Source organism: Haliotis asinina, chromosome 16 (assembly GCF_037392515.1).
Source record: "Haliotis asinina isolate JCU_RB_2024 chromosome 16, JCU_Hal_asi_v2, whole genome shotgun sequence".
Taxonomy (NCBI): Eukaryota; Metazoa; Mollusca; class Gastropoda; order Lepetellida; family Haliotidae; genus Haliotis; species Haliotis asinina.
Genome location: NC_090295.1, coordinates 24,248,790 through 24,260,336, shown reverse-complemented (window position 1 = coordinate 24,260,336; position 11,547 = coordinate 24,248,790). Strand labels below are relative to the sequence as shown.

Sequence of the window (11,547 nt, the reverse complement as noted above, 5' to 3'; positions counted from 1 at the left end):
GCTTACTAACGGTGACAAAGATTCCATTTCATTTAAATATTTCGTTTTAACTGTTATTTTTACGAATGTTTGGATCACAGCAGTAATTATGATAATGCGTTCATCTCATCCGACTCCACACCATCTAATCGGACACATGGCGAGTCGGTGTCATATACCAAATTTCATTTATTATCTTCATCGTTTTTATCGTGTAAAGTAACTGTTCACGGGAATCAAAATGTGGGAAAATATCGACAGATGAACTGAGGATAAACCACAATTAAAGGGACATATATGCATCATATAATATTGGATCGAGTGGTAAATTTAGATTGCTGTTTTTATTGTCAGAAATTGCATTTTATAGGATATTTACCAAGTCAGCTGTCGACATTGATCAACATAATTGCCGTTGTTAATTTTGAACTATTTTTTGTATATCTAAATTTAAGTTTTTTGTAAAAATGTGGTCTCGGGGTGAGGGAATGTCTTTTAACTTGCTTAGTAATCAGGTCTTTTGAAACTTTTTGTTCAGTGTGTATGCTCTGTTCTTTATGTGTTTAAAGTTATCCTTTCTCTTTCCTCCAAGTCACCAAACATTTGTTATGTTAAACAGTTAACACTCACAAAATATTGTTCTCAAGCTCTGAACAAAACGTACGTCGTGTATACTTAAAATTCCAACTTTAAATATCACAAAACAAATGCAAAACAAACAACTATACAACAAACATTTTGTTCTTCTCATTTAAGAAGCCAAAACAACTCATAAATTTAGCCAGTAGTGATATTAGTGACATATGGCTAAAAGTGGCTTAAAACATACTCAGTCATAACTTTATGTCATAATGTGACGTCACCGCTTACTGACGTTTGTGTGTGACGTTACCAAAGCTGTGTTTAACGTCATCTATTTACGACAATAAATATCATGTTATCATTATTTATTTCTTTTTTTGACTCATCGCACCGATACACATCACATCAAGAGATAAAATACAGACAGGATAACGTATGTTATGCATTGTTTAAAATGTGACATCTTTGCGACAGGGAATTTGGTTCAACTGACTTGAGGATGGTGTCCGATTGTGACGTCACCTCATTGTTTCTCTTGTTTCCGTACATCCATGACTGCACAATGGAATCGGATGGAACTTAACGGGATTCATGTATGAAAATGACATTCAAGTGGTAGAGGTATGTTTCATTATCAAATGCTTATTAAAGGCAAATTACACGATGTTAATAAAGGTCTGAAGCTGATTATTGATGTTGTAACACTTTATAGCGGCAAAGGCTGACTGCTAATCGAGTGCCTAAATAGCTAGGACGCATCTTTTAAAACACACTGACATGTTCCTTATCTTCGTTTTGTGCGATTTGAAATAAACCTTTTCTATCTCCAGTCTCCCGGGTGAGGATGTCCAGCAAAGTCACACGATGGATCCGTGCTGGCATTCAGGTCCGTTTCCGCATCATCATCATCATCATCATCATCATCATCATCATCATCATCATCATCATCATCATCATCATCAAAATTTGTATAGTATCCAGCTAAGCTGCTCAAAGGCGCTTTGCTTTTCCCTCGATCTCTGGATGTCAGTCTCAACGACACGACGCATTATCAATCTCAAATTCCTGGGAATCATACAAATCCTGTCGCCATTTGGCTGTCTGAGCTAATTTATCTTTCAAAAGAAATTACAGACCTCTCGATTATTTCATGAGACAAAACTAAATCTGTCATATTATAGTTCTCAAGTGAGTGAGTGAGTGAGTGAGTTTAGTTTTACACAACACCCAACAATAATCAAGTTGTATGGCGGTGGTCTGTAAATAATCGAGTCTGGACCAGACAATGTAGTGATCAACAGCATGAACATCGATCTACATATGTGGGATTCGATGACATGTGTCAACCAAGTCAATGAGCCAGACCACCCGATCCCGTTAGTCTTACGACAAACATGGGCAAATGAAGATCAGTTCTAAACTCGGATCTTCATGGGAACCATTTCTCATGCCATGTTTTTGTTATGCGATCATGTCAAGATGGGTAACCTATAGTAATATGAAAGAACAGAGTGGTCCGTAACGTATATGGGCTGTATTACTTTTGAATAATTTCTAGAATATAGGAACAGTTACGTTAACGTCTTCACTGTAACAACGCTAGTCACGGTTGACTTATCTAGACGTACCTATTGAAATAATAAATGAAAGTGTCTTTTACCTCAGTTATCATCAGCAACAATATTTGTAGCATAAGTATTAGTAGTATCAGCAGTGGTATCAGCAACAGTAGAAGTAGTAGCAGCAGAAGCAGCAGCAGTAGTAGAAGTAGTAGTAGTAGAAGTAGCAGTAGTATGAGCAGCAGCGGTAGTATCAGCCGTAGAATGAGCAGCAGTAGTAGTAGTTGTAGTAGTAGTAGTAGAAGCAGCAGCAGCAGTTGTAGTAGTAGTAGAAGCAGTAGTATCATCAGTAGTAGTAGTAGTAACAGTAGTAGTAGTTGCAGTAGTAGTAGTAGTAGTAGTAGTTGTAGTAGCGGTAATAGTAGTAGTTGTAGTAGTAGCAGTAGTATGAGCAGCAGCGGTAGTATCAGCAGTAGAATGAGCAGCAGTAGTAGTAGTAGCAGTAGTAGTAGTAGTAGTAGTAGCGGTAATAGTAGTAGTAGTAGAAGTAGCAGTAGTATGAGCAGCAGCGGTAGTATCAGCCGTAGAATGAGCAGCAGTAGTAGTAGTTGTAGTAGTAGTAGTAGAAGCAGCAGCAGCAGTTGTAGTAGTAGTAGAAGCAGTAGTATCATCAGTAGTAGTAGTAGTAGCAGTAGCAGTAGTTGCAGTAGTATTAGTAGTAGTAGTAGTAGTAGTAGTTGTAGTAGCGGTAATAGTAGTAGTTGTAGTAGTAGCAGTAGTATGAGCAGCAGCGGTAGTATCAGCAGTAGAATGAGCAGCAGTAGTAGTAGTAGCAGTAGTAGTAGTAGTAGTAGTAGCGGTAATAGTAGTAGTTGTAGTAGTAGCAGTAGTATGAGCAGCAGCGGTAGTATCAGCAGTAGAATGAGCAGCAGTAGTAGTTGTAGTAGTAGTAGTAGTAGTAGAAGCAGCAGCAGCAGTAGTAGTTGTAGTAGCGGTAATAGTAGTAGTTGTAGTAGTAGCAGTAGTATGAGCAGCAGCGGTAGTATCAGCCGTAGAATGAGCAGCAGTAGTAGTAGTTGTAGTAGTAGTAGTAGAAGCAGCAGCAGCAGTTGTAGTAGTAGTAGTAGCAGTAGTATCATCAGTAGTAGTAGTAGTAGCAGTAGTAGTAGTTGCAGTAGTAGTAGTAGTAGTAGTAGTTGTAGTAGCGGTAATAGTAGTAGTTGTAGTAGTAGCAGTAGTATGAGCAGCAGCGGTAGTATCAGCAGTAGAATGAGCAGCAGTAGTAGTAGTAGCAGTAGTAGTAGTAGTAGTAGTAGCGGTAATAGTAGTAGTTGTAGTAGTAGCAGTAGTATGAGCAGCAGCGGTAGTATCAGCAGTAGAATGAGCAGCAGTAGTAGTTGTAGTAGTAGTAGTAGTAGTAGTAGTAGTAGAAGCAGCAGCAGCAGTAGTAGTAGTATCAGCAGTAGTATCATCAGTAGTAGTAGTAGTAGTAGTAGTAGTAGCAGCAGCAGCAGCAGCAGCAGCAGCAGCAGCAGCAGCAGCACTAGTAGTAGTAGTAATACTCGTGAGTATGACTGTACGACGCCGCTTTGACAAATATTTTAAAAAAATCATTGCGGAGGACACAAAAATGGGCTTCACACATTGTACCCATGTGCGCAATCGGACCCTGGTCTTCGGCGTGACTAGCGAACGCTTCAGCCACGCGGCTACCCCCACCGCCGCTATATAGAGTCACTGAAGTGGTGCCAGTTATCATCTTCTTCATCCTGATGTATAAGTAGCTAACAGCTGCCTATTTCTCCCAATAGCTGTGTAGAGCTTGCTGGCGCCCTGCTGGCCCGAAGACACTTCTGCCCCGAGCTATAAAGAGAAAGAAGCGCAGATACTGGATGATTGGGAAAGTCCTGAGGATTGGCGCCAACATTTGTCGTGGACATGGCAGTTCTCTTCGAGCTGATGGTAGGACAAATATGTTATACAGTCTTCATCCTTCAAAACATAGATTAATGACATGATATAATGTTTTTGCCTAATATAAGATAACTATTTTCCAACCAACATACAACGCAGACAATAAAAAACAGTAAAAATTAAAATTCATCATATTGTCATGGAACCTCTCTCTAATATTAAAAAGACAATCGAAGTATGACTGATAACAAACCATGATATGCCTTTACTGTTTCCATCATCATACGTGATGTTTTGCATATCCATGCTTTCAGCTGTATCATTTGCTCCCCAGGTTGTCTGTGCGTGTTGTAAGGGAAATGTGCGTAAGGACAGGCGGATTGTGGCATGCGTTGTTGCTTATTCTATTAGCCTGACCCAAAGTCGATTATTCACAGTTCACTGTAACATATGCGGTATAGATGTGGCTAAGAAAAATCCAGAGGGGCCACAAAATCGCCACAATCACTGACCCGACTTTTTAGTGAATTTGTAAAAATGTTCTTCATATGATGAAACCTTTGTAAACATTCAACATTTGGACTTGTGAATTATTAAGTTGGCTAGTAAGTTTAAGGAATATCTGGCTTTCATGATTAGGAAACTAATTCGCACACTACTTGAACGTCTTGATAAAGATTCTTTATCGGTGCTCTGATTCTATTTCGTAACAGTATTTAATTTTTTAAACTCAGGAGATAATCAAAGCAAAGACGTTCCTAGAGAAGAAGAGGGTGGTGTAAATAAGAAAATAAGTGCGAAGGACCACAATCCTAATTCCCAAACTAAAACTGTGAGCGATGTAGGACACAAACGTGAAGGGAAAGTCCGCACAAGAAAACACAGGCATAAGAGACGCAGGAAACACAGTCGGCGGAAGATGATAGATCGTCTCCTCTGCAGGATGCAGGCGAGGAAAAACGCAATTGACCTAAGGTCAAGATATCTTGACTTCCAAACAACAAGAAACTCTGATGAACTCGGAATCAGTGAATTAAAGAAGGGACTCTTTTCTGAAAAATTCTTCAAGGCAAAAGGTCAGGACAAACGGAGACATTCACTCACTGTGACTCAGATTGACAAGGAGGTGTATGAAAGGGTTCAGAAAAGGTTTGGCCACTGCAAATCAGCCTGGACGGAACATAAAAGTCCCCGGCGTGAAGATGCTTCAGTGGAAGAAACTTATGATGCAGCCCGTGTGAAGGGACGTCATGGTCACGTTGGTGGAACTTCAGAAGGGTCACATCATGGTAGGGAGGTGGCCGATCACAAACAAGTCTATCACATTACCCAGGATAGTGGCAAGGAGCATGAAGATTTGAGCACATCTAGCAAAGTGAGTGGGCAGAATTATCCGAATGGTAGACGGTATCTGCACATAAGAGGCACCAACTTTGAGCCTGAAGAACGAAAGGGAGGAACCGCGGATTTGATTGATGGTACTGAGGTTTATGTGTCTTCTTCGAAAGAGTCTGTGGTTTCCGATGCAGAAGGAGATTCACGAGGGGTGTTTAATAACCCTGCTTATTCCCTGATAATAAAGAGGCTAACAGCTCGCTGTGTGGGTTTGGATATACATGATGATAATGATTTTTGTCGAAATGATTGTGATGACGATTATGATGGTGATGTCGATGATGATGATGATGATGATGATGATGGAGATGAAATCGCCACTGACAGCTATGCTTCTTCCTACAAAATGATAGCACCTTATCCTGACAAAATATCAGACGAGTTTTCTCACAATGATGGTCAACGGGACAGATCGTCCATACAAGAATCAGAGAGGACTGGAGAAGATGACTTAACAAACGGCTCATTTGTGATATCAGTATCAATCTGCGTTGAAGGACACAAAACAACAGATTCAAATAAATCCAAAGATGACACACAAGACATCAGTGAAGAAGGTTCAAGTGGAAACACTCCAAGAACGATAAAGCAGGAGGCAGGGGACTGGCAGGATTTACCAGGATATGTTCAATCACAACCTCAGACATCTCCCACAGATTGTCCTGAAGTTTTGGATCCATCTGCCATGGGTGAACAGTCCATCATGATGCTGCCCAAATCACCCCTAGTCGGTGAACAAGTTAAAGACTTTCAGGGTACCATGGACAAACCCCCACTGCATCCAACTGGAGTGAAGAAAAAGAAACTTCTTGGTGAAACTCAAGGTGAAGATCATAATGAAAACCACTGGCACAATTCCGAGCCTACTTGAGTCAGTGTGCACTTGATAAAGTAAGAATGCATAATCCTCACCACTATAACAAAGACACTCCGGTGAAGATCTGGGTCAGAACAGCACTGATCTTCCGTAACCCAAACTTGTCTTAAGAGGCGACTGACAGGATCGGGTAGTCATGCTCGCTGACTTTAATAACACATTTCATGGTATCCCATATGGGTAGATTAGTGGCCATGCTATTGATCACAGGATTGTCTGGTTCAGACTCAGTTATTTACAGACTGCCTCCATATAGCTGCGTTTGGCGTGAAATTAAACTCACTAACTCTTATAGCCATTTTGGAAATGACCTTGAATTCTTAGATGAAGCTGAGGAGATCCTTCTCCGAGATCCTTTTCCCTCATGAGCCCATGGCCATCAAAACTAAACTAATTTGTATTATTTGTCAGACCAACACAGTGGTAAACGAACACTGATTGTATTCCAACTGTTTCACGTTACATGTCTCATTGTTCTTTTTCATTGTTTCAGGGTAAAAGAATACTGTTGAAGATCAAGTGAACATTTGACATTACTGAAGCTGTTGTGTATTGCAAATGATTCTTCATGCACTTGGAGAAGATCAAGATCTACCAGTTTGTTTGGTTATGCTATATATACGTGTGTATTGTTTAGACAGAGCTTTAATTTGGATTTAATATATCTGTATCGCATATAACATGCAATCGTAACAGAATCTGAATCAGCATCAACGATTCTTTCATTTCATAACTTCACAATATTTGTAAATTCTGGCGCCATTAAAGATCCGAAAAGGGAATACTCGGTTATAAGGGAATATCTGGACGCTATGTTTTCATTTCTAATCTTATGCATGGTTTTGTTTTTTTTCTGCATTTACAGTATGTCTTTGACCTCTAGCTAACACATAAATATCATATTTTACGGATATATTCACAGTTTACAAATGTGTCATTTGCATAACATAGCACACAGACAATGTCCAGATCATGTACACAACGTGAAGGTCATGAAGAAAATGTCAAGGTCATGAAGATAATCCAAAGTCATAACAACTATGTCAACGTCATGAACACAATTCCTAGGTCATTAAGCCAATCATCACAACAATGCTTCTAAACCAGTGCTTCTCCGCCACTATATGTGTTGAATGCTATATTTAATTCGTTTCTTGAAAATTGCTGAAGTAAATATATAGTATCACTATGTCGATGTAGTTTTTTTGTGGAAGTTTTTTGCAAAGCAGAACATACAGACGGTGTGACAACGCCACATCTTGCAAAGACTGATCAGACCGAAAATGCTGTCTGTTTTCATATGTGTAGTTTTGCACTCAACGATATTCAAGCTGGAATGCATTGATGGCCGTCTGTAAATGACCGAGACAATCCAGAGATTGATAAACATATATCCGTGCATCTGTATTTCATGGGCCATGTATTTCCGGTTCTGTTAATGAGCAAATACACACGGTAATCTTAATCTTTGCATATAATGCAATGCCTGGCAGGTAACAAGTTAGAAATGAACAGGTAAATAATCTTGTCTAGTTAGTGCAATGATGTTTCATTGCTAATTTGACATCTTCAGTGACAGAATCGTTTTCTTCTGTTCGTTCATGCGAAGCGATACTTCATTTTCTTACCACCTGAAAAATGTTTGATGAAAGTGTAACCTGCAGATATGACAACCCCTATCTACAGACTGCTTTGGCCCTTAAAATGTGGCTTATCTACGGTAATATACGGTATGGATTTGTGAGTGAGTGAGTTTTTCGCTGCTTTTAGCAATATTTCCAGCAATATCACGGCGGGGGACACCAGCAATGGGCTTCACACCCTTCATGTGGGGAATCAAACCGGTAAGACGAGCGAACGCTTCAACCACTAGGCTAGTGACGAAGTTATTCTTCCTCAACCAGTGATAATCTGACACAACCAGCCAGTGATTTCAATTCATTCTTTGAGAATACAATTCTGGATACCACGAAACTTCTCAGGGAGTATCAACAGCCAGACATGCACAGTGTTTGTTTGATGGCGTTCCTTTGAGGGAGTTTGCACTTTGTACTCCACAGGATGTTATTGCACTCATCACATCATAAACATCCCACTTGTCTGAATGATCCAATGTCAAGCAAACTTGTTCTTGATCATCTCGATCAGTTACTTCCACTCACAACAGAGACCCGTGAAGGTCCCGGGGTAGAATAGGCCTTCAGCAACCCATGCTTGCCATAAAAGGCGACTCAGCTTATCGTAAGAGGCGACTAACGGGATCGGGTGGTCTGGCTCACTGACTTGGTTGACATATGTCATCGGTTCCCAGTTGCGCAGATCGATGCTCATGTTGTTGGTCACTGGATTGTCTGGTCCAGACTCGATTATTTACAGACCGCCGCCATATAGCTGGAATATTGCTGAGTGCGGCGTAAAACTAAACTCACTCACTCACTCACTCACTCACAACAGACATTAATAAGAAAAGTCTTTCATCTGTTGTTTTCCCTACATGTTTCAAAGGTTTTACTATTGCTCCACTGCTCAAGAATTCCAAACTTGATACATGTATCTACATACTCAAGAACTATTCGACCGTTTCAAATTTGGTTTTTCTATAGACATTTGTGGAGAAAGCTGTTACCAGGCAACCGATGAAGCATATCAACTTCCATTACATCCTGATATCAGTATCACCGCTCCATTCAACTGCTAGTTGTTTAGGATCTCATGTGTAGTGGTCACAATGCAGTGTATTCTGGTGACACGGCAATGCTGACTCTTTTTAGATGTCAGTCCAGTGTTTCATACGGTTGATCATTCCAGTCTCCTGGATATTTTACAGCATCGAGTTTGTATCAGGGGACCAGCGGTCCCTTGGATTGCACATACATGTATTTCCATGTCAAGCGTAAACTGTCTCAAAATTATAACTGACAAGGCTGAGAATCAGCATTTCTCATATGCAGACGATGTCCAACTAATGAATAGATTTAACACAGAATCAATGTCTGACACCCTACAAGTAGTATAACTGCTCTTCTCATGCTTCCGAAATAAAGTCATGGATGACCGAAAGAAAAGTACAGTTAAATGACAAATCTGAGGTATTGTTGGTTGGAAGACAATAGCACACTGACAAGGTATAAGTTGAACAAATGAAGATTGCTTCTGTCTGTATCTCCCCATCACAAGTTAAAGATCTTAGAGTACAGCTACAGTCTGACCTTTCTGTGTCTGCACAAGTAGATTATCTGTGTAAGACTTGCTAGTTTAACATTCGTTCAATTGGTACCAACCGAAAATAAACTTGACACTCATTATTTTTCAAATAGTGTTTTGAAACTTTTCTTGAAAGAGTTCTTGTTGTGATTATGGTTAAATGCATTGTCAAGGGCATTACGTCACATATTCATTCTAGTGGTTGGGCCTAAAATCACGTTTCCACGAGCCACAAGTCACTTGACCTATTGATACACGTGCAACTGATCTCACGGTAGCAGCGTAGAGTGTCATCTCAGACAAACCACGGTTTTATGTTTAATTATTCGTTAATTTGCAATGCCACGACTGTCAAACATTCAGCGTGAACGTGCCATTGGCATACTGAATACGGGCACGTCCGTCACTGATGTTGCGAGGGTGATGTGATGCAGTCGACAGACCATCCATAAATTCTAGACACGTGTCCATCAAACTGGCACCACAGCTGACCGTCCCTGTCCTGGTCGACCACGTGTGACGTCACACGCAGAAGACCGACTGATTGACTTACGTTATTTGCGTAATCGGTTTGTCACTGCCAATCCACTGGGAATGTATTGTTTGGGGGTCGAGTGACTGCCCAAACCATTCGAAATCGCCTGCGCTCTGCTAAGGTTCACATTAACCTTTGCCGATGGAAGGGTTAGTGTTTGGAGAAGACGAGGAGAACGCAATGCCCAGTGTTGGGTACAGGAAGTGGATCATTTTGGGGGCGATAGCGTTATGGTTTGGGATGCTGTCAACGGTCATGCTCGATCCTGACTCATTGTCATCCAGGGAAACCTTAATGCGGCAGCATGCAGGGATCTGGTGCTCTTTCCAGAGCTTTTGCCACTCGTGGCAGCTCATGGCCCAGGCCTACCTTTCCAACAGGATACTGCCAGACCTCATACGGCCAGTTTATCAAGGAATTTCCTCAGGAAAGCTGACATCAATATCATGGAGTGGCCCTCAAGATCGCCCGACCTCAACTCCATAAGACCATATGTGGGATGTGTTAGGCAGGCGGCTCCGTCAAGTAAGGAACCCTCCACAGAATTTGCAGGAGCTTCGTGCCATGTTGGTACAAATATGGCGGCGCATTCCCCAAGCTGTGTTCAGACGCATCATCCAATCCACGAGGAGACGTTGTATCGTAGTTGTGAACGTCCATGGACGACACGCCCGATATTGACATGATTTCATCAAGTTCTGACTCACAGCTTTTGATCATGGACATTGCAGTCGCATTTCCGGTGGAGCCGATTCCATGACAAACATGATCTGTATGCTATAGTATCTTTAATGAGAATTGAATACATTCGTTATTTCAAACCCATCTTCCAAAATGTTCAAATTATTGACTTTGAAACGTGTGTAAAGTTTCTATTTTTGTTGAGTTTACATCATTTAAGAGTGCACATATGTTAGTCTTGTGTCTTCCTGCCTCAACTACTGTAATGGCCTTATCTCTGGAATATCCAAAGAATACATTTAAAACACACCAGAAAGTGCAGAAAAAACACCTGCTAGAAAATCTTTAAGTTCGAAATATGATCATATAACCCCTGTGACAAAATCTTTGCACTGGCTTCCTGTTCAATACAGTGCTGACTTCAAAGTTCTGTGCATCGTCTTGTGTCTCAACAACCTTGCCCCTCCATATCACTTATCTCTCGTATCCCAGTACGTACCTTTAATAACTCTTCATTCCCAAGATCAATAGCTACTGTTTGGCTCCCCATTTCAGGAAAGATATGTTTTCAGAATGCTGCGCCTCTCTTATGGAACTTGCCCAACCCTGGACTCTTTTGAGAAGACCCTAAAGACATTCCTGTTTACTAAAGCCTACAACTGACATTTTCCTTCCACTGTCAACAGTTTCAAGGTTTCAAGGACACTGGCGCTTTACAAATATTCACTATTATTCTAAGCATCATTTATTATTAGGGTGTTCCGCCGTTCCGAAATACGGACACGCATCAATAGATCGAGTAAGCCTGGCCACCTGATTCC

The 11,547-nt window shown here is 40.8% G+C and overlaps 1 protein-coding gene across 1 annotated transcript; it reads left to right on the top strand.

The window, feature by feature from the left end:
• Positions 1-1,397: 1,397 nt before the first annotated feature.
• On the top strand, positions 1,398-6,300 carry LOC137267716 (uncharacterized). The gene is made up of 3 exons (XM_067802177.1): positions 1,398-1,447; positions 3,932-4,082; positions 4,769-6,300. Exons 1-3 carry the CDS (start codon positions 1,406-1,408, stop codon positions 6,298-6,300), a joined length of 1,725 nt encoding a protein of 574 aa, XP_067658278.1. The 5' UTR covers positions 1,398-1,405.
• Positions 6,301-11,547: the final 5,247 nt, after the last annotated feature.